Consider the following 27,937-nt stretch of genomic DNA (forward strand, 5'->3'; position numbering starts at 1 on the left):
TTTTGACAAATAGATACATGACAAATAGCTTACCATCTAACATAAAAAGTAAAGTTGTTTGTTCAATAATATGTGACCTTTCTATAGACTTAGCCTTTCTTAAATATTTGTGAATTGGATAGAGTAAAATACTTTTTACAGAAGTTGTCTTTCAACATTTATTGTATTCATCTGGGGTATCACTTATCTGAGAATATGGCCTCATCCAGTGATGATGAATCTGAGGTATTTATTTTATACTTTAATAGTTTGCCTGCTATTGTGCCAGCAACTTACATTGGATTGTTAAACCTGTTACACTAGTCGCTTATAAAGCTGTCAACATGTTTGAATGATTGCTTACAAGTCGTTAATTTCCAGAAAATTGCTTCATCTGCTTCTGGCTTTATTTCCACTTCAAGTCGGTCACCAGTGCAGATTGCAATCCTCCACATTACTCTGTCAACTGCATCTTTTTCCTTTACTCCCACTATTTCCATATCATTTGCCACACAGTCTCTTCTTTTTGACCTTGATCATTTTCTTTTACCAACTTCCAATTGTCTTATTCTTTTTTCGACACTGTCTTTATCTTTTCTTACCACGTAACCAAACCATTTAAGGTGTTTCTATCTATCAGTTCTCCGACTTGCATTCATTTTCTAATCTTTTCACTTCTCACTTTGTCCTGCTTAGTCAATCCCAGAGACCATTGCAGCATTTTCATCTCAGCCACTTGTGTTTTCTCCTCCTGTGTCTACTGCCATTTGTCAAGTACCGTACTCGCAATTGAAAAGAAAAAAAGCAGTCATCATTTTGAATAAAATGAAATAATAATGATTTCATGTGCTCATTGTAACAACATAAAGTGCAATTAAAAATATGGTGCATTAGATAGTTGGAAGTCAGCAAAATAACACTTCCATCAAATGAACAACTTCACATCAAGTTATGTTGTTGACCTCTGGTCAAGTCTAGGAGAAATAGATTGGATAAACGGCAGATCTACTTTTGGTCTCTTTGTTACTTCAACAAGTTCTGTGTACACTGTACATGGTTGTTATTCCCGTAATGTATACAAACATTAGAAACGCTTCAAAAACACATAAAGCACTGCAAAAAAACATAGCATTGAAGAAATTCTAAAATAACTTACCTCAAAAGTTTTCAACAAAATTCTCACAGATCGGAATCTATACAACATAACTTTTTACCATTTTTTTCAAGTCTCACAGTATGGTCAGTGCATGTTTTCAAACATACTCATTACTCAATACTCATGAACACTTCAGTTTCTATTATATCACAACCGGCTCACTTGCAGAGCTGACAAAGTGAAAGGAGATGTTATAACAACAGCCAGTGAAAGCGTTTTATTACCTGGCCACCTGGTACTGGAAGTGGATACTGGACATGCTAAGCAAAATATTTTGCACTACATTTAAACATGTAAAAAAATTTGTTACACAAGATTTGGCTCCAGTAAGCAGCTGCATCCAATATCCCTGGATCCTATACCAGCAACTATTGTACTTTACATATATACTTGATTTTCAGCTTTGCTTAAATGATACAAAGATTAAACGTTATATGCATAGTTACGTTTCTTTTCCATGTTATTTTGATTGATTGTACAGAATTTTGTGTTCAATTTTAATATGTTATCCAATGATTGCAGGACAGTTTAGAAGAACCCCAGTTGAAATATGAACGAATGGGGAATGATTTTCTGCAGATTCTCAGAGGTGATGCAGCTGCATGTATTGCCTTGCATGATAAGGTTAGTTGCTTAGGAAAGGGTTAGCTTAGCACTTTGAAAATATTTTGGTTAGATATCAAAACTATTTGATGTAATATTTTTTCATAATATGTCATGTTCAAAGGAGGACTGGCAGACAACAGTTTTAAAAAGCAAGTTCTTTTGGTTCTCATAATGTGCATATTTGTACACCGAGGTGTCGTAATAAAATCTCTGTTGTGCATAGTATGATATATACTGGTAATCACGTTTTACTATCTTTTTATTCCATTATCACATTCTAGTTTATTGCCCTTGGAACTCACTATGGAATTATTTATATACTCGACCATCAAGGAAACAACAATACCAATAAACAGTTTTCTTCCGTAAGTTTGTTGAAAAAGCAATTGCGCCAGCTTTACTGCAAGTTTTAGTAAACAAACTGTTGTACAAGTTTTCGAACCTTGGTGATTTTATTGCTTGTTTTTTAATCATTTGGTCGCATCTTAAATGAAGGGTCTTCGTGTAACTTTTCATTTTCAATAACATTGAGAAACAACAATGACATCAGCGTCTACTTCATCACTTGTTGTTTTAAAAGGTTGTTTTTTGTTTAGAGATTCTATTTGAATAAGGACCTTCTGATGATCCTTCTTTAGGTGAAACAGGTTGTCAAGGGTTTAAATAGTAATAACTATATTTGATCTGATTACTCTGTAGTCTGTTGTATCTTTTGATTGACTTTTGCGTGTATTGGCCTTGCTTGCAGTATATTAATCTAAATATCTAAATATTAATATATTTAGATATCCATATTTGATATTGATCTATTTGTATAAAGGAAACTGTAAAATTTTAATACATTCAAGACTCACTTGAAAATTATCTATAATACTGGTCTATACAATTTTTGCTCTATAAACTTTGAAGACTGATTTCGAGTAATTTTGGGGTTCTGAATCCGAATCTGACCTCAGATTTATCCTATCACATCAGGTTTGTGAGATATGATAACAGCAAATTGTTACTTTTGTCAAAAGTGGAAGATTTGACTTCGCGTTTATTACACATATATATTATACACATTGTGCTACATCCACAAATCCAGGCCATGGGGTGCAGAAATAGCGGAAATACACCCACAAACTACACTGCTGGGTTTTTTTTTTCGGTCATTTATCGGTCATTGACCGATTTTTTAGCAAAATGTCCGAAAAAAATATAGTCAATTCGGTCAAAATGTCCGAAAAATATATAGTCAATTCGGGTGTTGCAAGGTTGAGTTTCGCTGATGAACGTTGAAGAAAGTTTTCTCAGATAAAACACGACAACGTTTCTCAGCGAAACTTAATGTTGTAGCTCATAGGCGCCTAACTATTTTTTTGGCCGTGGGGGCGAAAGCGTGTTTCATCAGCAGCAACGTAAATTCAGCAAAATGTCACGCAGATGGATGACATAATTATGTCGTCACACTAGGATTGTTTTTATTGCCACACTCGGAGTTATCGCTACGTTCGACCTACCGGTACCGTTAATTATTATAAACAAAACTCGACCACTTCGGTTAAGCAAACACATGCCATGCGTCTGCGTAAACTAGCGGTTGATGGACTGCGATTCTTTAAGCTAAGCACAACATAAAGTTTAGCAACGAATTAGATTTATTACCATGAAATAAGAGACGAAAAGGTTTACTAAAAAGTAAAAGGTATACTGTAAATGGAATGACAATGTCTTGAAAATGGAATGCAAGTACTAACTTGATTATACGCTTGAAAATGTACCTGTTGAAAGTAAAATCATTCACGTTTACATCAATTCAACAGCACGTCACCTTGAATAAATTTAGAAGTTGCTGACATCCGTAAACAGCTCTTGAAAAATAGTTACGGAGAGACGTTTGATTATAGCTCCCTTTTCACTACAATATCGCAACTTATGACTGACCTGCTTTCAACTTTATGGTCGACCTGTTTTCGTGTTGCAGATGAAACAAAAGATGCGCATATTCCCGCCTTTGATCAGGTTTCTATGGCAACGGTCGTGTGTGCGCCATGCAGTTTGCGCGAGTCCGTTGTTGCGTTGATTATTCCGCATGTGCGCAATACGGTTTGTACCAGCCCTTGTTGCGTTGGTTGGTGTTTACGTCGTGCCGAGACTTCAAGTTCATTTTCACAGCGAGCGGTTCACTGCCGCGACAATTCACTGCAGAGGTTTCGACTTTCGAAAGCAACATCGAGTCTGTTTGCAAGCGCGTAAAGCTAAACGCACGCTCCGTCTACGTAGCAAATTATGTTGTTTTTGGGTGCATTCAACATCTGATGACATTGAATCGACACAAAATGGTAGATTTTTGCTATGTTGCAGGCAGCAAAATCAGTCATTTTTACATTGATTCAACGTCTGCAGACGTTAAATCAATGTAAAAATGACAGATTTTGTCTGGTGTGGAATTGTAGCATCCTACTCGTTCTAGTGATTATTTATCGCGAAGCTGTTGCGGTTTGCATTCAAAAAATGTTGTCCTGCTGCCGATCGCTAGTTCATCTATTGTTTTATGTATCAATATATACAGCATAAAAAGTTCGGAATGGCCCGATTCGGTGAGTCCGATTCAGTGAGTCCTATTCGGTGAGTCCGATTCGGTGAGTCCGATCCCTTAACGGGGGATTTTTTCAATTTTTTTTTTTTTTAATTATCGGGTACCGTGGCCTAATTATCATTGCCGTTTTAGGGTTAGGGGTTAGAGGTCAGGAACTTACCGAATCAGACTCACCGAATCGGACTCACCGAATCGGACTCACCGAATAGTAGCAGACCCTAAAAAGTTGGCGCCTATGTTGTAGCTAGTCAGGAAGTGCAAATTTTGATTTGTATCAGCTACTTGAAAGGAAATATTTTCCTCAGAAAAAATGACCGAAATAAATAAAAAATGACCGAATTTTTTCAAGTCATTTCGGACAAATGACCGAAAAGTGTCAGCGAAAAAAAAACCCAGAACTACAGTTTTGATACTAATTTGTTTTGGAAGCAACATTATTAACAAAGCTGTAATATCAAGCTAAAAGTGAAGCTAATAATATAATTGACCTCCCCTGTCAATGTTTTGCATGAAATAACAAAGATTTAAGCAGGCTTATGGCAACTCTTGTCCAGTAACCTTATTTAAGCTATTTTTCCCTTTCTAACACTAACTTTTCGCTGTGGCACTGCATATGTTGGTGGTAAACGCAATGTCAAATCTTCCAATTTTGGCAAAAATAAAGTATTTTTGTTATACATCTCAAAAATCTGATGTAATAGTAAAAATCTGAGTTCAGATTCGAATTCAGCACCCCAAAATTACATTGAATCAGTTTTCAAAGTCCAAACAGCAAAAAAAAATTTTTTTGTAGAAGTGTAATACCGTACTTAATTGAATATTGTGGCTAACTGAATTGTTTTCTCTAATATTTGAATTTGTAATATTTGAAATTTAATTATTTTTGAAACTTACAAACAGGCTGTATACACTTTATGACTTTAGCGAAGGTTATCAGAAACTACTGTCTTCTCAAAAGCTTTACTAATAACTAGGGCAACCAATTTTTTGACCTAAAAACTTGAAATTTTGACTTTATAATTTACAAATTTTGACCTAATTTTGACCAATAACTTTCTGCGTTTGCAACCCGAATGCGAAATTCAAAGCATACAAGAAATCGAACCGTTAGGTAAGGATATCTTCTTTTTCTAATGAAATAAAAATGTGGAAGACTCAACGACACCACAGCCAACGAACAGGTAATGAAAGTCACTCGAACAACTGCAAAAACTAAATATGGAGTGTCTTTAAATATCCCGCAATGACTGAGAGGGTTCTGCAGTATTATACTTCGACGTCAAGTAATGTTTCACATTATCGCCTTTGAAGTTCCTGTCTCTCGCCAAAATTTTTCATAAAATAGAGAAGCTTCTCTCTACTGATACAGAAGTTGCCAGGGAGTTCCTCAACAAGCTATAAAAATGCGGTGAAATATCATCTCGTCCCATTTTCACAATGCACTTGATGTCTTTTCTTGAGATTCTTGCTTGAATATATTTTCCAATTAGGCAGCCATCAACACCAAAGTTAAGGGACCTCATTTTCTGGTAAGCTTCTTGAATGGTGCATCGGCTGTCTTCCATCTTCTGAATTAAATCAAACGGTGCACTGTACTGCTCCTCTATTCTACAAGGTGAGTAGCTAAATTGGGAGCTTTTACAGCATCTTGAGCACGCCGTAGCAGGGTCTGCTACTATTCGGCGAGTCCGATTCGGCGAGTCCGATTCGACTAGTTCGATTCGGCGAGTTCCCTATTCGGCGAGAGCCCTTTTCGGCGAGTGCCCTATTCGGCGAGGTTTTGAAATTTTTGAAAGGAAATTATCGGGTACCGTAGCCTAATTATAATTGCCGTTTTTACATCGTTTTAACGTCGCTAAACGTTGAAATCGTGCAGAAAGGAATAAAAAGAAAATGTTTGAACTATTAAATTAAAATTCGTCATGTCAGTTCGGTTGTTTTTATTTCTGACCATCATATGAAAAACAATACACGTCAACATAGCAAAGGTAGAAGCGACAAAACGCGAACGTTAAAACGTGCTTGTGACCGAAGTAAGTTATTGAGTTGAAAGAAATTTGGCACGGTCGCAACACTTTCAGAAAAGTTTAAGATATGAAGGAAAAATAAAACAAAGAAAATGTTACAAAAAAATAATAAAATAGATCATGTTTATGTCTATAAGTTAGTACTTTTGAATAGTTAAAATGATTAGTTTGGACCAACAAATGTGTGGCCTACAGCTTGGATTGAAAGGAAATTATCGGGTACCGTAGCCTAGTTATCCCGACCAGCAAAAATTTGTTCCAAGAACACAGTTCATTTTTACATTGTAGTAACAGAATGAAAAGGCTAAACAAATGTGTGGCCTATCGTGTTAACGTCGCTAAACGTTGAAATCGTGAAGAAAAGGAAGCATTTGCTGACTAGGATACTTTGAAACTGAGAAACATTCACAGAAGCCCTACGATTTGTTCCAAGAACCCATTTAGCATAACATTTCATTTGTACATTGATTCAACGTCTGAATACATTATCTTAAAAATGCAACGTATGGTAGGGCTTCTGTGAATGTTTCTCAGTTTCAACGTATCCTAGTCAGCAAAAGCACCCTTTTCTACACGATTTCAACGTTTAGCGACGTTAAAACGATAGGCCACACATTTGATTAGCCTTTTCATTCTGTTACTACAATGTAAAAATGAACTGTTAGGCTAACTGGGTTCTTGGAACAAATTTTTGCTGGTCGGTATAACTAGGCTACGGTAGCCTACCCGATAATTTCCTTTCAATCTAAGCTGTAGGAGTTTAGGTCACACATTTGTTGATCCAAACTAATCATTTTAACCATAGACGCCTAAGCCGTGAGGGCCAAGCCCCCACGCATATTTCCGCGTGGGAGCAACTTTTTATGCGGCATTGATACATAAAACAATAGATGAACTAGCGATCGGCAGCAGGAAAACATTTTTAAATACAAACCGCAACAGCTTCGCAGTAAATAATCACTAGAACGAGTAGCGATGCTACAATCCCACCCCAGACAAAAAAATCTGTCATTTTTACGTTGATTTAACGTCCGTCCGCAGACGTTGAATCAATGTAAAAATGACTGATTTTGCTGCCTGTGACATAGCAAAAATCTACCATTTTGCGTCGATTCAATGTCATCAGATGTTGAATGCACCCAAAAACAACATACTTTGCTACGTTGACGCAGCGTGCGTTTAACTTAATGCGCTTGCAAACAGCCTCCTGTCGCTTTCGAAAGTCGAAACCTCTGCAGAGAATTGTCGCGGCAGTGAATCGGTTGCTGTGAAAATGAACTTGAAGTCTCGGCCCGAGGTTACCACTAACCAACGTAACAAGGGCTGGTACAAACCGCATTGCCCACAGTCGCACAAGCCACATAATCAACACAACAACGGACTCGCGCAAACTGCATGGCGCACACACGTCCGTTGCCATAGAAACCCGATCAAAGGCGGGGAATATGCGCATTTTTTGTTTCATCTGCAACACGAAAACGGGCGTATCACAGCAAATTGGAACTTGAAAGCTGGTCAGCCATAAGTTGCGATATTGTAGTGAAAAGGGAGCAATGTCAAGTCGAAAACTTAATCAAACGTCTCTCTGTAACTATTTTTCAAGGGCTGTTTACGGATGTCAGCAACTTTTAAATTTATTAAAGGTGACGTGCTGTTGAATTGATGTAAACATGAATGATTTTGCTTTCAACAGGTATATTTTCAAGCATATGATCAAGTTAGTATTTTCATTCCATTTACAGTATACCTTTTAGTAAACCTTTTCGTCTCTTGTTTCATGCTAATAAATCTAGTTCGTTGCTAAACTTTATGTTGCGCTTAGCTTAAAGAGTCGCAGTCCATCAACCGCTAGCCAACGCAGACGCATAGCATGTGTTTTGGTCGAGCTTTGTTTATAATAATTAACGGTAGGTCGAACGTAGCGATAACTCCGAGTGTGGCAATAAAAGCAATCTTAGTGTGACGACATAATTACGTCATCCATCTGCGTGACATTTCGCTGAATTTACGTTGCTGCTGATGAAACACGCTTTCGCCCCCACGGCCAAAAAAATAGTTAGGCGCCTATGATTTTAACTATTCAAAAGTACTAACTTATAGACATAAACATTATTTTTTTTGTAACATTTTCTTTGTTTTATTTTTCCTTCATATCTTAAATTTTTTTGAAGATGTTGCAACCTTGCCAAATTTCTTTCAACTCAATAACTTACTTTGGTCACAAGCACGTTTTAACGTTCGCGTTTTGTCGCTTCTACCTTTTTCTACACCTTTGCTATGTTGACGTGAATTGTCGCTTCTACCTTTGCTATGTTGACGTGTATTGTTTTTCATATGATGGTCAGAAATAAAAACAACTGAACTGACATGACGAATTTTAATTTAATTAATAGTCCAAACATTTTATTTTTATTCCTTTCTGCACGATTTCAACGTTTAGCGACGTTAAAACGATGTAAAAACGGCAATTGCAATTAGGCTACGGTACCCGATAATTTCCTTTTAAAAATTTCAAAAACTCGCCGAATAGGGCACTCGCCGAAAAGGGCTCTCGCCGAATAGGGAACTCGCCGAATCGGACTAGTCGAATCGGACTCGCCGAATCGGACTCGCCGAAACGGGCCATTCCGGCCGTAGCAAGACACCACCATCATGGAAGCCTTCCACAATATTTCTTACTTTTAGTAGACTTCTTGAATAATAGAAAGCAGCTTTCAACCAAAGGCCCATCTAGTTACATTTGGCTGTGGAAGTTGGCCAATGGAAGTAAAACTAGCTCTTCTTGACCTGTTTTTAATGGTCACTGCTTTAACCCTGGCAACCAACTCATCAACAGCAGGGTAGTTGGCTAATATTCAATCGTCAGTAGTGGCCCCAACAAGATTATTACTTCAGAAATTGCAACAGATGGATTATTACGTCAGAACAGCAGCAGAAACTGCAACAAAAAATCAGTATCTGCGTAGCTTTAATAAAATATCAATAGAGAGAAGAAAAACTACGTTAAAAGAAAATTTTGACCTAACCATGAATTTTGACTTTTTTTTTACTTAATAACTTTGAAACCTCTCTTCGTGTCAGCCTGAAATTTAGTTTGTGGACGTTTTATAAACTTTTAACAGAGCAGAAAAATTTTGACTTTATTGACTTTTGGTTGCCCTACTAATAACTTTGATAGTTTCATATTGTAGTCATTATGCGCTTTGTAAAAATATTGCAACTGTATTTTAAGCCTATGGTATATATTAAGTTTTAATTATTACTTATATGATTTCTTCCAATAGCACAACACCACCATCACATGCATAGCTTTAGATGAGACGGGAGACTTTGTGTCGAGCTGTTCCGATGACGGTGTTGTGTCCATAACAGGCTTATACACGAATGAATACAATCAAACTATAACTCTTGACCAACCCGTCAAAGTAAGACGTTGAAGTAATTGGTAGTCGTGAAAATTAAGAAAGTCTATTCACAAGACCTTCACTACATGAAAGGCGTTTGCAGAATATTTATGGTATTGAGTAAATAAACAATGATATGATGAATTTTTTGAGACTCCAACTGTACCTGCATGTTTTTATTGCTTTCTCGAGTCACAGATTTTGAAGTCGCAAGCGTTAAACTTGCAAGAAAAAGTATTTTTGAATATTCAAGTGAGAAAATCGTATCACCGTGGAATATGATGTTGTGAAAACATAACATACGGTATCATGTCTTCTTGTTTTCACTTAATATTCATTGTCGTTTTCACACGAAATTGCAGTTAAAATAAGTTGCATGTCATGGAACTGAATTTTTTTCGTTCACCAGTCAGTAGCGCTGGAACCGGGATTCGCGAGCAGCTCCTCCAAGCAATTCGTTTATGGAACAGACAAGTTAGTTTTGAACGAAAGGTCTTGGCTGCGACGAACTCAACGCACCGTGTTACACCAAGGGGAAGGTTTAGTGCGGACCATCAAATGGAAAGGACAATTTATTGCTTGGGCAAACGACCTGGTCAGTTGCTTTTACATCGTTTTAAATTTGTATCAGCTTACGTTAACATTCCGATAATCGTAATGGATGCCAAGGCGTGGATGCTTTGTGTGTCTTCCACCATGAGATTAAAGGTTGACTTTTCTCTAGTAGCCTTTCAGTGTAGTCTGGAGAACATCGTCAATTATCGGTGGTAAGAAGATACACCGTCGGCCCCAGAGGTTCATACGAAGACGACAACTCATGGAAACTCTGTGTATGATTTTACTTCTCCTATGGACTTTACTTAATTATTGTTGGCAGTATTATACAATACATACAACACTCCACCAGCTGCTCTCTGGATTGGTAAGGAAATCTTAAATTGTCTCCGAACCAAAACATAACCAATTGACGAGGAACCCAAATGGGTTTTTGTATTTCAATATCAAATATCACCTTACAAAGCTACATACTTTGTAGGGTGTGAAAGTTTACGACACGAAACAAAGCCGTCGGATTACGTATATCTCGCGTTCGAAAGACGATGGAAGTCATAAGTATTTCCGACCGGAATTGTACCCTGCCCACATCGCGTGGAAAGATAACACGACATTCATTGTCGGCTGGGCAACCGACATAAAGGTTTGTGTTAGACAATTCTTGCACGCATTTGTTACCCTTCAACACAGCTAGCCCAAAAACTTACTTATCGCTTGTTTTTCGACAAATATGTTCAAGGTTTTTGTAGTGAAATATCTTGCCCACTATGATATCACTTGCTTGTCGTGACAGCAGACTACTGTGCTAGTGTTTGCAAGAAAGTAACTATATGTGCAAATTGTAGCGCTCCAGAAAATGACGGATTTTGCTGTCTGGAGTTGTCTTCGGTCATTGAATTGCGTTGCGAATTGAATGAGTAGAATTAACTTAGACTTTCTTTGTTGTCTAGGTCTGCGGAATTCGTGAGAAAAACAAAATTGAATCCCATGAGCCATCCAAGTATTGTGTCATATGTGAGTCCCTCATATCGTTCTGTTCTTTTGCTTGCTTGTTACTGTCTCATCGGGTCTGTTACTACTCGGTGAGTCCGATTCGGTGAGTTCCTAACCTCTAACCCCTAACCCTAAAACGGCAATGATGATTAGGCTACGGTACCCGAAAATTAAAAAAAAAAATTGAAAAAATCCCCCGTTAAGGGATCGGACTCACCGAAACGGGCCATTCCGGTCTCATCCGCGTGATTCTTCATCAAACGTACATTCAATGTCACTTAAAATCTACGCACTTACCCAGTCAGCAAAAGATGCTATTTTTTGTCGCTTTAACGTCTAGCATCGTTGTAACGATGAAAAAATGGCATATTTTGCTGGATAAAAAAACATTAGTAGATCATTGATTCTCAACCGTGTCCCATTGGGTTGCAGTCAGATGTGAAGCTGACATGAGCATTCAAATTTGATCATCTGAGTCGAGTCCCAGAGGTAAAGTATCCTAACTGGATAGCCAGTGTACTGAAAATTCCTCTGCGTTTGATTCAACACAACTTACATGCGTAAAGCACTTTTCAGAAAAATGGTTGGAATTAAATCTAAATACTGCAACCGATTGGCGAATCATGTGTCTGTGTTTATTCAGTGTACAGGTTTGTCACTGACTTTTCCTGTTGTGGCGTGGCGCCATTGGGAGACCAAGTCGTGGCATTGGCCTACACTGAACCTGAAGAAGAATCAGGTGAGCAATACATATGATTAATTACCCACAGTATAAGATCCTTAATCATTTTCATTGACTGGTTGTTAAATGACGACGTTTGGATGATAGTCGCAGCTGTTCTTATTCAGAACGATCGGGCCTCGGAAAAGGCTTTATCTTGTTGTTACACAATCACATAAAACTACAGGGTCTGGCTTTACCCAGGTCTTCATTTACAAGACAGAAAAGAACAACAACGAAAAGAATGGGTCGAAGATTTTCATTTCCAATGGAGCTTTGTCGGAAAATGTGTTTATGGTAGTAAAAGCCACAATAAGAAAAAAAAGTATACCAAGCACTAATGAATGATGTGACTACACTATAACATGTGATAGGTATTAGGTACACATGTAAAAATGCAGTCAGTCGTTGCATTGCCGATAACTCTGGTTTCACACGGATTATCTTTTGCAGACGACAGTCGTCATTTGACGTCATCATTACGTCCCCAACTTCGCATTCTTGAACATGATCCGAGCAATCAAGAATCGTTTGTTGAGGTATCCAGAGATGCGCTCTCAATACGAGGCTACCAGAGCTACCGCTGTAACGATTACAGCTTAGGTAGGAATTGACTTATTCCCAACCATCAAATTACTTTTTTTTTCACGTAAATTCCAACGTCTGGACTCTGGAGACGTTGTAACGATAACAGTTTAGGAAATGGCCTATTCCTAGTCAGAAAATCAGTCCCTCTTTACATTGATTTAATCTCGACAGACGCTATAGTCGTTGTAAGTTTGTAACGGCTCCAGCTTTGGTAGGAAATGGCCTTTTTGTACACAGAAAATCAGTTCTTTTGCAGAGGTTCAATCAATGTAAAAGAGGATGGATTTGCTCTCTGGGTTATATTATTATCATGCCAGACGACACGTTAAAAAGTGTCTTCACTGCGTGTATTTTTTCAGAATTCAACTGCTCTGATTTATACGTTGTGTCACCTAAAGACATTGTCCTTGCGCAACAGCGAGATCCTGATGATAGGGTCACGTGGTTACTGCAAATAAATCACCACAGGGAGGCGCTAGAGGCAGTCAAAGAATACGGAAGACGACTGAAAAAACACACGTACCTTGTAAGTTGACTCGTTTTCTTTCCAACATCTTGTACCGCATTAAAATCATTTTTACTGATGAAGCTGAATTTGCGCCTTGTATTAAACTGTGTTTATGGTTAAAAGTTTTTTTTTTTGTAAATCTTTTATGGTTTGACGGCAAAGTATCAGGTAAGTCAACTTTTTCTCCTCAGCTTGCCCAATAATGGCTGCTTGATTAGAAGACTATCATGGTCACTTTGCAGCTTTGCGCTGTTATTTACTTAATTGTAAAATGCATTTGTTTGTCGTATCAAGGTTTGAATATTTAGATTTAAGTGGACAGGAAGGCAGTCTTCGTGTCCACGAACCGGCGCCCTTTCGATTGCCGTACCAGGGTTCTAACCGCTCGGCTACGCAGCCGACAGATGCAATGATTTTGCAATTGATAAATTGTTGTCTGGGAAGTCTTGTGACGTGTAGTTCTTGTAGTTGGTGACGTGTAGTTCTTGTTTCCGCAGGAAGTTGGCCTTTCATACTTGTCGTATTTGATGGACATGAAGCACTTTACCGAGGCTGCTCGCATGTGTCCACAAATTCTCGGCAACAACATCCCTCTCTGGCAAGAAATTGTGAGTGTTTCAGAACAAAGCACTGCTTTTGCAATTGGTTTATATGATGTAGGGACGATACATTACTGGACGCGCAACTCTGTTGTTCCGCCAACATTAGAAGGGTCAATTGCCAATTTGACATTTTTTTTACACTTTGCTGGTGGCTTGCTTCCAACTAAAAACCTTAAATTAGTTTAAAACCAACTTCACTCTTCTTAAATATAACCTATAAAAAGTACATTATTTTGTAAGTAAAAACCATCGTAACCCTTCTAGTGTTGTGGATAAGCAAAAGCGGATGTAGTTTCGCATCCCTATGATCTACAATCCCTAATATGATGTCTTTCATCGTTTTTCACAATGTAGACTGTGGAGATTTATAGATTGTTCTTGATGCGAAATTCGTCAGCTATAGTGCTCAGAAAGCTTAACTGTTCATCAAAACAGGTTCTTTTTACATTGATTCAACGTGTGATGACGTTGCATCGGTGTAAAAAAGGCATATTTTGCTCGCAGGAAAGATTGATTTCAAATAACTTGCATTGTGCCAAATTCACTTCAGTGTTGGGTCTGCGACCAAACCTTTGATCAACATCACTTTTGTCCAATTTTATGTTAGCTTTAGGAATGGATGTTTGTTCACGTGATGTCAGCAATGTTTAATATTTTCAAATCCCCTTCTAGGTTATATGAGGATTTACGTTTTCTTCTATACAGCTCATCAATTTCCTCGACTTTCGATCGTAAACTAACGTTCAATCAACATCCAAATTAAAATTAATCCAAAACCACTTAAACTTATGTAATACCTTCTAGTGGTAATACTTTCTCATCTTTCTAATACTAATGCATTGCCGGTATAAAACTGCGGTACGAAATTGGTTATTAGTGCAAGATTGTTAGAGAAGAGATTTCAATATAATTTGTAATTGCGCGCTTATGAACAAAATATATTTGCTAGCGATACGAGTCAAGGAAACCTTTTTGTTGTCAGTGTAAACACCTTGGACCGCGCTTAGTGAGACTAAAGAGAAGGGTGTTAAAATATGCCAGTCGCAATTATTCTCTGTTGCCTATATGTTTCCATCATAAGAAGTTTTTTTGTCAGTGAAATATTTCTTCTGTGTCCTCGCGAGATACCAGTTAGTATGTTGTTATCCAACGCGATACAGAACGTTAAATCCGGTTTCAATCTCATATTTTTCGTTTTTTGACTGACCACTTTCATTCTAACACTTTTAGTATGCTTTTAAGTGATCTCCTCACTATGTTCCAACAGGTAGAAAGGTTTGATGAAGCTGACGAACTGACTGTGATATCGACGTTTTTACCAATCGGGGATTTCAGATTATCTCCGGCTTATTATGAAAAGGTGCTTGCTGACTTCCTAAAGAAAGACCATCAAGTAAGCGAGCTATCCCTGCAGCTTAAACAGTGATATTTCTCAGTCAGAAACGGCGTTTTTTTCGAACTCTTGAGAAAATTGTGTAGATATAATTAATAGATTGTGGTTTTGGACCTTTTCGCTTTTGAATATTTACAGTTGAGACTGTACTCACTACTCATGGCCTGACAAATATAACTAATGTACAAAAGTTTAACATCAGTATGAGAGCTGCAGACTTTTAGCATTTGAAGTACAGTTACTGGTTAGATGCTGTGTACCACTGTACTTTCAAAAATGTGAACAAAACCCCAAGGGAGTGTGTTTCCTTCGTCATTGTTTGATAGCTGATGCTTTTTCAAACTAAAGTTGATAATATATGTGTTTATAGATGGAATTAAAGTCAACTGGTCATGTCGATATAGCCACAACAAACTCAAAAATCGTGTGTTAAGTTTGGTCTACGAACCCTAAATAAAGCCCACATGGCTTTATCATAGATGGTGAAGGATAAATTTTGCTAGCAGCAAGATGAAGATTTCATCTGACATGAGAAGTAAAATATTTCTCGTTCTTGTTAGTAATATCTCTTGTTTTTCTTTTCAGGGCTTTGGCAATTTGTTGCAACAGTGGCCCAACGAGCTATACAACATTGGCTCTTTGACCAATCGGGTCTTATATTACCTTGACAGAGATTCACATAATCCAGTGCTGCTTGCTTCTCTGGCCAAACTGTAAGTATGTGAGCGGTTGTTTATGCAATTTAGTTTAAGCCAGTGGTTCTCAACCTTTTTTCTTTCATGGCCCATTTTTGTTTGCATAAAAGTTCTGTGGCCCATTCAGTTTTTATGTAAGAAAAAAATTCCAAAAAAGGTTTATAAACAAAAAGCAGCAGAACATTGCCTTTGGAATGTTGCTGTAATCCCCTTGTTGAATCCATGCGCTGACGCTTCACACTATATTCTTTTCGTTAAAAAAAGTCCACACTTCATCCATGTAATTTGGATGAACTTTTTCCAGGTGAAGTCTCAGTTTTGATGGCCTCAATGAATGATGACTAAGAACTTTACAACATAATGCACATTGTTCATGTTCTTCTCTGTTATCAAAAATTGATGTAGGCTACATACTGAATGTAATTTTCTTCAAACTTAAAGCTTCAACTACTGTCAATTACTTCCCAAGAAAATCCACAAAATAAAATGCTGCACGTACTAAAAAGCGGATCTGCAGAAGTTTAACAAGGCTACCGCTTATAAAGATGGCTTAATTGTAACCACAAACTAGTCTATTACATCATAAAGTGTTGTAAAAACTGAGTTGATGTAAAACTGTAAGTTGCAATAATTACAATGATGACTGCCACTTTGTAGCTAAAAACAGCAGCATCATTCATTGTACGGTAACTAAACAAACACACACAAGTGTAAAATTGACTATAGTGACAAAAATGAAACAAAATGTTTCAATAAATCTTTCATTTTTTTAAATATGTCTGTGGCCCACCTCAAATGCTTCTATGGCCCATCAGTGAGCCATGGCCCACTGGTTGAGAACCGCTGGTTTAAGCCATTAGTTCTCAAACTTTGCGTCTCGACCCTTTGCGTCTCGATGCTTGCGTTCCTTGACTAAACTGATTAATATTTTAAAGTTGAGTTTTGTAGTTTGATTCAGTGTAATGTTATAAACGAAGTTAAGGCAAAACTGCCATGTTGAATGTCGTTATTTCAAAATAATTTTACAATTCACATAAACATGCTGCCTACCTTTCCTTATTAAATCGCCAAACAAACGAAGAGTGCACCTATAAAAAGTGTGTTGCAGTTTACAGCGTATCGGTTTTTCGACGTTTGTTGCTTTATATATACGTTAAAGTCGGTTGTCCTTGCACACTGCTAAGTGGTGCAACAGTACCATGATGTCTTCGAAATACAATACGATTTTAAAAGGTTTGCCGTTAACAGGCGCTATACCCAGACAACTAAATCCGTCATTTTTACATTGATTCAACATTTGCAGACGTTGAATCAATGTAAAAGTAACGGATTTTGCTGTCTCGGCACATACAATTGCGTTTTTTGTATTTATGCAAAGTGGAAATTTTTGTCGTGCCTGATTGAAACGAAATATCGATTAGGAATAAACGTCAAAAGATTTGCGAGACTGTCACACACATTTTCTTTTCGCGTTTATTCTTAATCGATATTTCTTTTCAATCAGTTGACGATAGAAAGTCCGGCTTTGCATAAACAAGCTTGGCCACGACACAAAATAGTGGGTTATAGGGTTATATATATATAGGGTTATGTAACAAAAATGTAGGGTTAACTTTTTCAGCCTGATGAATGTAATTATCTCAAGTAATAAAAAAAGGAAAATGCAAAAGAAATATTTTGTACGGCAAATTGAACGGAGTGAACATATATAATTAGAAATGGATGAAATCTTTTTATCAGTTGAGCAAGACAATTTCTGGTCAACATATTGGTGGTTTGGTTTTGAATCTTTATCCTCGGACTGTCATAGCCTTTGATAGGTTATTCTTGGTAGTTTCGCATACTTGTCAGTTGTAGAGACTTTTGACGCAGGTTCGATTACCGAGATTAACAGAGTGAAATTTTCCGATTGTTGTCGAAGTGTTGTTGCCAGAGAATCATTCCAACCACTAGATGTCGCTAAATGGAGAGCAGTGCTGAAATGCATTGCTCAAGCGCACACCCCGAGAGCCGAACCAGCGCCGCGTGATCTTGAGTCGGGCACTTAACCACTGATCTAACGGACGAACATTTGTTGTCACTGTTCTATAATTTGTAATTTTTTTAAAAATATTTCCAAATACTTTTTCAGTTACGAGGCTGACAATCGTTTCGAACGTGCTTTGGGCATCTACCTCCGTCTGCAACATCCGGACACTTTTAAACTGATCCGGAAGCACAACCTCTACACAGCTCTAAAGGTGAGCTCCTCTCGGAATGGGTATTGCGCTTTATAAAATGCTTTCTAAAGGTTCTTTTGTAAAAAGATTTGAAGCGAACAGGAAGAACAAAGCTAAGGTATGCGTCGTTGTAGTGTAATGTTCTCTGTGCAGTGAGTTTTGTGAGTTGTTAGCCACTTCGATTGTCATCGTACCTTTCCTACTGTTCTTCTGTTACCTATGTCTTGTCTCAGTACGTCAGTTCGTCCAAGTCATCCTTTGATTGTCTCTTCTCTTTTAAACCATAGTTGCCCCATCCGATTATTTCTATACTGGTTATTTCCTCCGTCATAAAGTAAAATCTTTAACAAAGCAACACATTGGCACATTATTAACAGTGTTTACTTACAATCAATGATCAAAAATTTGTTTGGATTTCAGCAAAACATATTCCCACTGATGCAATTTGGCAATTCCGAAGCAGTTGAGCTGTTGCTGGACCACATGGAGTTTGTGCCGGTAAGATGTTACAAGCTCTTTCTACTCAGTAAGTTCTCGATTCGTAATAAAATACTGTCACTGTGTGCTAACGCACATTGATCCTTAGCTGTTTAAAAAACACGACGACAGCCTGCTGTTTTGACATTTAGTCTTCACTAGTACTTTGCTTATTGTAGCCACGCTGCAACCAAGCTAATGAAACTACGTTGAATCAATGTAAAAAGGATAAGTTTGGTTAGCTGGGTATCAATATTATGTTCTGCGGTTAAAGCTCTCCTTAGAAGGAAAAGCAACCACACTTTGAAATACTGATGAAACTTTTCTAACGAATGGTTGAGTAAAATTCAAATTTTTGCGAACTCACTTGCTTGCCTGCTGCAATAATTGCTTTTATTTTATGCTTTAATGCCGCAAGCAGCTCTAACCGACTTTGCAGTGTAGCGTGGTAGCTGTGGACTCCAACGTGTAGTACTCCCCTGTTTACAATAAAACACTTGTATTTAGATCAAAACCGTCTGTGCCGAGCTCGAGAGCAAGCCTAACTATCTTCATCAGGTTGGTTGGACTTGGTTTTCGTGTTAACAATTAACATCTGTGCACTTGTTACAAAGATTCAACTGAATCTAACGTAATAGAACGTCGAATGTAACCTACCTCCAATACGTTATTGTCTGATTTGATACACCAGAAACATTTCGTTGTTTTATTTTTTTATATTGTTCCTATTTGATGGACGTTTGTAGTTACCTTACCAACGATGTAAACACCCCAATTCTTGGACTGGGAATAGTTTTCCGCCCCTGACAGTGCCTACGATTCAGAAACATCTTTTAACCGAATCAATTGATTTATATTTCTCCGTTCTTCTAGTACCTCCATGCCCTATTTCTTCGGGATTCCCATCTGGGCCGGGAATATCACTCCTTGCAAGTGAGATTATACGCCGAGTTTGACCGGCCAAGGCTGCTCCCGTTTCTCAAGTCCAGGTTTGTTTATCCCGTAGTGGATCACATCACGTGACGTGCTGCTTAGTCTTGTTACGTCACAATTTTTTTCTTCCGAAAAAGCATTCGTTGACTTTGCGCCGTTGATTGATAAACCTCTCGGAAGTCTTGTCTGGAATAACAAAATGGCGGCTTGGTGGCTAGATTGTTTGCACCAAAACGTTTTAGGCTGTTGAATTATTTCATGCACGGCATACCCCCTTTTTTATCTACTTCATGCTTGAGCTCAGAAATGGTTATCCACAAGGAAGAACGATCGTTTAAACCACTCAGGAAATGCTTCAATACAAATAGTTAGTAACAAAGTGTCCCCTCACCTTTCAGTACACATATTATCATGCCAGAGTTTTCCCAAACACAAACAGAGTTTTCCCGTCTACAGACGTTGAATCAATGCAAAAATAACGGATTTTGCTGTCTGGGTTGTGATTCGCGCATGTATCCTTTGCGAGGAATGCAGCAAGCATTTACTCAAATACAAGGTTTGAAGCTGTTTTCTTTCGCGAGAACATTATCTTGTTGTGTTGCCTCCTCTTCCATCTCGTGCATCATGATTTTGTTGACTTCAAAATTCTTATCGTCCTACGTAGTTCAACACAAAGCTCATTAATCCAATGTTTAAATTGGATTGCGTCAGCAGAAATAGTTGTACGTCGTAGACACATGAGGCTAATGCGGTTGACACTGACCGAGTAACATCGTGGGGTTTAGGGTTGTTTTCGTTTCCACGCGTAATAAAATCTAGATAATATAAATTACTACAAAATAAATCAAGCAGCTGAAATCCGTAATTTTTTTTACAACACTTCTAAGCCCAACCAACATACAAAACCTTGAAGTCTGAATCTCAGTTCTTTGTCATTTCGTAGTGTTGCAAGTTTGTGGTGTTATACTAACTAAACGAGTTATATCATAGATATCTTACATATAGATATGCAACTCAGCAATCGTGGAATTATCGTCACGCTCGACTGACTTTATGGACACAATCAACAATCAAGGTTGCCAGCTTGGCTAGCGTATCTATGGTAGGCTATTATTGTACGGTTTGGGCTTGGCGAGTGGTGGCTTTTGAGCTCCTTTGGAATATTTTGTTTGGCGTATATTTCAAGTTTTTACAGAATAGCCTACTATGAAAAATCAAGACAATAATCTTTCTTCACGTAGGTTATGCAACTTCTGTTTCATGATTGTTGGAACTATCATTTAAGCTTATTTCCAGTGACTCATTAAAGCTTGTTGTAGGCAGTTTACAAACCTGAGATAGAGGGGCGCCGGAACGATTTTAGGGTGAGATATACGGTAGCGATAATGCTGGGCAACTCGTTCGTTTTCCCGCTATTATAGCCATGAAAGTCGAAATGTGAGACAGATGAATAATTGCAATAGCTTGAACAAGAAACGAAAGGTAAATTTCACATTCATAGCATCACAATCTGCTGCAAAGTATAAAATGTGTCCACGGGATAATTTGTGTGGGCCTACTCTAGGCTATAGGCCCTATAATTTGGCTAAAAGCAAATAGCAGAAGTTGTTAGCCTATATTGCAAAATTTGCAGTAGCTTACATGACCTTAAAAGGGCACCATTGCCCCCCATCCAGAGAAAATTTGAGGGCAGGGGGCATCTTCCCCCCTGCTGAGACAGCTTCATTAGCATCACGGATCAAACCGCCAAACCAAGACAATTTTAATGTTTGGTACACACCATAAGTAGGCTACCAAATGCTATAGCACAGCTTTCGGTAGCCAGCAGTAAACTTTCATTTTGGTAACACTCAGTAGATTAATTGAATAAAACTTCAGCTTGTCCTGGAACTACAGCTCCAAAAAAGGTCTTTACCTACTTATCAATGGTTGACAGGCTTGTTGTTAGGCATTGTCGGAAATTTTCAAGCATTTTCAGGGGTTGTCAGGCATTGTAGATTAGCTACTTTCAGGCATTGTCTAGGATTTCCAGGCATTGTCGATCATTATCAGTGGTTGACTGGTTTGTTAGGCATTATAGAACATTTTCAGGCATTATCGAACATATTCAGGGGTTGTCGAGCATTTTCAGGGGTTTTCAGGCATTGTAGAGTAGCTACTTTCAGGCATTGTTGGAAATTTCCAGGCATTGTCGATCAATATCAGTGTTTGACAGGTTTGGTAGTCATTATGGAACATTTTCAGGCTTTGTCGAACATTTTCAGGGATTGTCGAGCATTTTCAGGAGTTGTCGAGCATTTTCAGGGGTTGTCAGGCATTGTAGAGTAGCTACTTTCAGGCATTGTCTAAGATTTCCAGGCATTGTCGATCATTATCAATGGTTGACAGGCTTGTTGTTAGGCATTGTCGGAAATTTTCAAGCATTGTCGAACATTTTTAGGTGTCAGGGGTTCTCAGGCATTGTAAAGTACTTTAGATTCTTTCTGGCAGGCATTGTCGGCAGTGGCGTAGCTAGGGAATGTGCTGCCCGGGGTGGATTCAGATTTTGCCGCCCCTTCAAGAAAAAGCATGTGAAAACAGTCCCGGATTTAGGGGCGGGGGCAGAGGGTGCAGGTACCCCGGACCCTCCGATTTTTAAAGGGCCCCCCTACGTAAAAAAAATGTGATTTTTTTTCTTTTAGCTTTTGTGGTTTCTGCAAAATGCTGTGCAGTGCTGGATTGATGAGGATTTCCAGGCATTGTCGAACATATTCAGTGGTTGATAGGTTTGTTAGGCATTGTCGAACGTTTTCTTGGGTTGTCGATCATTACCAGGTTTGTCAGGCATTGTCGATACTTATGATAGCCAGGTCATTTAAATGCTGCTGTGTTTGTGTATACCGTAAATACGTTTACAACCTACGCAAAATAGAAAGGGATCATTCTGCTGCGCATGCAGAGCTGGGAATAAAAATGCATGAAAATGTTCGACAATGCCTGACAAACGTGTCAAAAACCAATAATGATCGACAATGCCTGGAAATCCTAGACAATGCTAAGAAATGCCCAACAATGCATGAAAGTAGCTTAATCTAGAATGCCTGACTACCCCTGAAAATGTTCGACAATGCCTGGCAAACCCGTCAACCACTAATAATGATCAACAATGCCTGGAAATCCTAGACAATGCCTGAAAATTCCCAACAATGCCTGAAAGTAGCTACTCTACAATGCCTGAAAACCCCTGAAAATGCTCAACAATCCCTGAAAATGTTCCATAATGACTACCAAACCTGTCAAACACTGATATCGATCGACAATGCCTGGAAATTCTAGACAATGCCTTGAAATTCCCAACAAATGTCTGAAAGTAGCTACTCTACAATGCCTGACAACCCCTGAAAATGCTCGACAATCCCTGAAAATGTTCGACAATGCCTGAAAATGTTCCATAATGACTACCAAACCTGTCAAACACTGATATTGATCGACAATGCCTGGAAATCCTAGATAATGCCTAGAAATTCCCAACAATGCCTGAAAGTAGCTACTCTACAATGCCTGACAACCCCTGAAAAGGCTCGACAATCCCTGAAAATGTTCGAAAATGCTTGAAAATGTTCCATAATGACTATCAAACCTGTCAAACACTGATATTGATCGACAATGCCTGGAAATCCTAGACAATGCCTGGAAATTCCCAACAATGCCTGAAAGTAGCTACTCTACAATGCCTGACAACCCCTGAAAAGGCTCGACAACCCCTGAATATGTTCGATAATGCCTGAAAATGTTCGACAATGCCTCAAAAGCCTGTCAAACACTGATAATGATCGACAATGCCTGGAAATCCTACACAATGCCTAGAAATTCCCAACAATGCCTGAAAGTAGTTAGCCTACTCTACAATACCTGAAACCCCTGAAAATGTTCGACAACCCCTGAAAATGCTCCACAACCCCCCAAAAAGCCGACAATGCCCGACAATGCCTACAATGCCTGACAATGGGTATTTAAAGGTACCCTCTGTGACTGTGATTTGTTTTCAATCGCCAGAATCTCCATAAAGCAGTCCATGCGGAACGAGAATGTGACGTCATCACAAGCAATCCATACGTCAACTTGAAAACGAAGAAAGTTTTATTTAAACAAAAACCAAAAAAATATATTAAAACTAAAGTTGTTTTGCTTTGCCAAGTTTGAAGTCAATGCATACAGCCATAGCTACGCTGTTAGCCTTCAAACATTGTTACGCACCACTGAGTTGCATATCTAAATGTAAGATATCTATGGTTATATGTGCTGTGTATCCATTGTGATGGTGTTTATTTTTATGCTTTTGCATTTTTTTATTTTGTTTACTTGCAGCAATTACATCGAGTTGGAAGAAGCTTTGAGAATATGCGAAGAACGAGATTACGTCAGCGAACAAGTCTTTTTATTAGGTCAGCCATGGCCACCTGGAGATGCGGCCTGATTTGTCACATTTTGCAGATTTTGATTACAGCTACTGCTGGTGCTTGACTGACATTTTTTGAGATGTTTTTACTTTTTGCTGTTTCCTAATGACATAAAACTTTTTTGTTGCCTTGGGGAAGCAGTAGCAAATGAGAAAAAGTAAGTTAACGAAAAATCAGACTGTTATTGAAAATTAACAGTCTGACTAAAATCTTCGAAATCAAATTTTCTTTGTTTTTCAACATGTGAGGATGTTAAAACCTATTGTGTCATCTGGGGAAAAGAATAAAGAAAGCGTAATAATCTAATTTTTAGAAAAATTTATTTAAACATTCGCCCAAAGTTAGAAAAACCTGGAATCTCTGCAAAATGTAACAAATCAGGCCGTATCTTTAGGTGGTAATGGGTCAGCATGTAACCTGCTGAATCAAATCGTTTTTTTTATCTTTCCTTTCTCTCAGTGCTGTACGAGTTGGGAGCTGACTCTCTTAATCTTTGATTTTAACTTGTCATTTCAGTACCCTACTCAGCATCATATTACAAACTGTGTTATTAAAAAATCCAAAGACTTCTTCAATGTGTTGTACTGGAAAACTACAATAGTCAGTTTGAATTTACCAGCAAAGTTGTTTCGTTTATTGTGTGTTAACGTTGAATAGACGTAAAAAAACAGCATTGGTCATCAACATCATGGTGATTGTAAATTATTTTGTTTTCGCTCATTCTTTCATCACACCGCAGCAAAAGTTAACGTTTTTCAACTTCTCTAAACGTTGAGACGATGTACAACTTTACCAGCTGGGATTGCGTCATCACTACGTTGATAGTTTTCGATGTGGCGATGAACGACAGTTTCCTAACAAAGCAATACTTTCCAGTCCGCATGGGGAATGCATCACGAGCTTTGGATCTGATCACCGAACACGAGACAGATGTGTCGAAGGCTGTGGAGTTCTGCAAGGAGCAAAATGACTCCCAGTTGTGGGATGAGCTGATTAATAAATCCCTTCACAGGCCAGGTGAATATTGTTTTTGTCTAAAGGTGAATTATTTTCATGGAACTAAGAATTCGAACATGAGCTGGCCGTTTCTATTTCAACGCATAAGTGGGATTTGGCTACTCATCGGCCTGCGAATGCGACGCAGAGAAACAAACTGCTGGCAGTGTTTTTCTTGAGCGTCCAATCTGTAAAGCACCGAATGGAACGCATGGTATAGCAGCACTGAACGAAGCTACATTGGCCTGGTTTTCCAACACGTGCCTTGCGATTCGAACACTTTATTAAATATTGATGCAGAAAATTTGCATGGTACTTTTAAGTTATTTTTCTCCGAACTTTTCGACTCGTGTAAACTTGCTGTATTTTCTCATTTCCTTCTAGTGGTAGCGACATTTCCTTGTAGTGGTAGCGACGTCTATTGGTTATCCTGTTGACGACGACGTCACGTGACTATTGGTTATCTAAACCAGTTGCTTCATTTTCAAGACAATGAAACTGAAGTCGCGTTCTTCAAGTTTTTTTCTCCGTTCTGTTTAAAGAACTGCTGTTTAAAAAAAGTATATACTTAGGTTAAGTGACACTTAAATTCTTATGAAGAGTGCTGTTTTTTTAAAAGCCTGCTTCTGTGAGTCCATTATGATGTTTTGGTTTGTTCTGTGCCAGAGTTTATCCACGGTCTGCTGGAGAACATCGGCACACACGTTGATCCTATGAAGTTGATACAAAGAATACCAAAAGGCATGGAAATCCCTGGTTTGCGTGACGCTCTGGTTAAAATATTGCAGGTAACTCAGCAGACGACGCATTTCTGTGTCATTGTTTAAACTAAAATTACGTTTTAAACAATCGTTTTTAATGTTAAAGCTCTCATCTGCCTTTTATTGTTCCTCCAGGATTACTCCATGCAGACTGCTTTATGGTGGGAATGCAAGCGAATTCTTTCTTCTGATGTTGTCACCTTGATGTGGAAGCAGATGAAAGTGAATAAACGCCCCCAGCACATCCACGGTGAGAGGGTGGTTTAAAAATTTTTATCACAACGAAGTTTTTGTTTGTGCTACTGAGGGACCACTTGTCAACTTGTTGACTTTATTTTTAATTTCAAAATTTGGATCAGAATCTAAAAAGGTTTTATGAAAGCCTTCGAAAAGCGATGTCCAGCTTCGTGGTTACATGAACAGCAGCTCTCCTATTGTGCATGCAATCTATTTTTGTCTATGCACGCGACTTAGGCTATCTTTTCCTTACAGATGAGAGAATGTGCGATTCTTGTGGCAGGCCCTTGCTGTGCAAAACAGGTACCTGATTACATGTCGCCGTTTCATAGTTTAAGTAAAATATCTGCAATCTAGGTATTAATAAAACAAATGCCATGTCCATGAATCGAACTGCAAACACTTTGACTGCTTGCTTAATAGTTTAACAAACCGCATGTACTAGCTCAGACAAAGCGATCATAAGTTGGCTTGTCGTAAGAAGACACTGTATGTTGTTTACTGGCAGAAGTGAGCATCCACTACGTTGAAAGTAGGCCTACTGCGCTCTCGCTACAATGTTTACAAAATTACCACAGCTACCTTCTATATTGCGTATGATCGATTTTGGGAATCTTTATCTTTGGATTGCGAAAGCTTTATCTTTGGATTGCGAAAGCTTCTTTGAAAACTTAATCCTGGCAACATTGAACCACTGACGCAAACACTGTCACCGAGTTTAACAGTAAAGTTTAAAAAGTAGCGGCACTACAAAAATAGCGCTTTACTGCCTACCTCTGCTAACCAGATCATATTTTCAGGTGGGACAAGACTTGATTTTCCAGTCATCGTTTGTTTCCTTTGCCAACATGCTTTCCATGACGAATGCATTGCTGTCAACAAAAGGGTATGTGTTATTCACTATTTATGACACTACTGCTCCAGCTGATATTTTAACTGCATAAGAATCTGCTTCAGTGGAAATTTGTTGATTACAATGAACTTGTTTCATGTAGCCTCGGTTCAAAGTGTTTGTGAAATTACGAACATACTGTAAACTTGTAGGTTACAGCCAAGAACAAAAAGATGTTTTTTTTTTAATTTTTGAGGTATATTTTCCTACCAGATATTTATTTTTATATTTCAGAGTAAGTGCAGCATTTGCAGGGGAAATATACGTCACACTTTCATGAAGACGTAGTGGCTTGGATATAGGCTCTATGCCTTCATCCTCTTGTTTGCGAGAAAAAAATTGCTTCAAAGTGTCATTGCTTGTTTTTTAAGCTGGGCAAACACGTTCCACTTACATCGAGCTGTTTATTACTTTTTGCAATTTTACAACAACCAACACCAGTTGACTGCAAGGACCATGTAAAAAATGGAGTATGTTGCGTCACTGTTTGTTTTGTGACGAGACCAAGCAAGAGACTGTCCGATTCGACGCTACGTGGCGAGCCTTTAACTTTAAGCTACGGCTTTTGTAATTTCAGTGTTTTTTGTGCACTTTTAATTTTTTTGTTCTTTTATTGCTGAAATATTTATTGTGCAATAGTATGTTGAATGGAACACTTCGGGTTACAGTGGTGTATCATAACGACGTCGCTCAATGATGCCAGCTTGTAAACACCCTCCACTATGTATTATTTTTTTCATATTGAAGTAGTCTTCACTCTACGTCAAATAGATTGCGAAAATGTGCCATTGCCGGCACGTTTTGAGTTTTATGTTATCAGCTTACGTGCGGACCAAGATGTTCTGTGAGCTGTCTCTGATGCTCTGCAACCGATGTGCCGCGAACCTAGGTCTATGCTAGGTGTACCGTGGGATAACCGGATAAATATTCTGAACAGCTGCTTTACGTCAAAAAGTCGCGATTGGAAGGCAGACTAATTAAAGAAAACTGTTTTCAAAAGTGAAACAGTTTTCATTCAAGTGCACACCCCGACATTTGGGCCATTGTTTCTTGACCGTGCAAACATTCAAACAAGTACAAAAATTCTTGCCAACACAATACAGAAAATGCTTTGCATTTCTTATGTTTTGGTTGATGTTTTTTATCCAGTTGAGAATCCAAGGATATTAGATCCG

At 38.3% G+C, this 27,937-nt stretch overlaps 1 protein-coding gene across 1 annotated transcript; it reads left to right on the top strand.

Annotated features, from left to right (window-relative positions):
- The first annotated feature begins 99 nt into the window (after nucleotides 1-99).
- Nucleotides 100-27,403, top strand: LOC145785338 (vacuolar protein sorting-associated protein 41 homolog). The gene is made up of 24 exons (XM_082596999.1): nucleotides 100-225; nucleotides 1,658-1,759; nucleotides 2,023-2,106; nucleotides 9,634-9,774; nucleotides 10,163-10,348; nucleotides 10,790-10,951; nucleotides 11,259-11,322; nucleotides 11,945-12,040; nucleotides 12,476-12,625; nucleotides 12,970-13,136; nucleotides 13,616-13,726; nucleotides 14,988-15,113; nucleotides 15,699-15,826; nucleotides 17,940-18,048; nucleotides 18,448-18,525; nucleotides 19,012-19,062; nucleotides 19,378-19,493; nucleotides 23,785-23,861; nucleotides 24,753-24,893; nucleotides 25,539-25,660; nucleotides 25,769-25,883; nucleotides 26,126-26,173; nucleotides 26,671-26,756; nucleotides 26,997-27,403. The coding sequence occupies exons 1-24, from the start codon at nucleotides 196-198 to the stop codon at nucleotides 27,048-27,050; spliced, it is 2,544 nt and encodes an 847-aa protein (XP_082453125.1). The 5' UTR covers nucleotides 100-195; the 3' UTR covers nucleotides 27,051-27,403.
- The last annotated feature ends 534 nt before the right edge of the window (nucleotides 27,404-27,937 follow it).

This window comes from Aplidium turbinatum, chromosome 16, assembly GCF_918807975.1.
Source record: "Aplidium turbinatum chromosome 16, kaAplTurb1.1, whole genome shotgun sequence".
Lineage (NCBI taxonomy): Eukaryota > Metazoa > Chordata > Ascidiacea > Aplousobranchia > Polyclinidae > Aplidium > Aplidium turbinatum.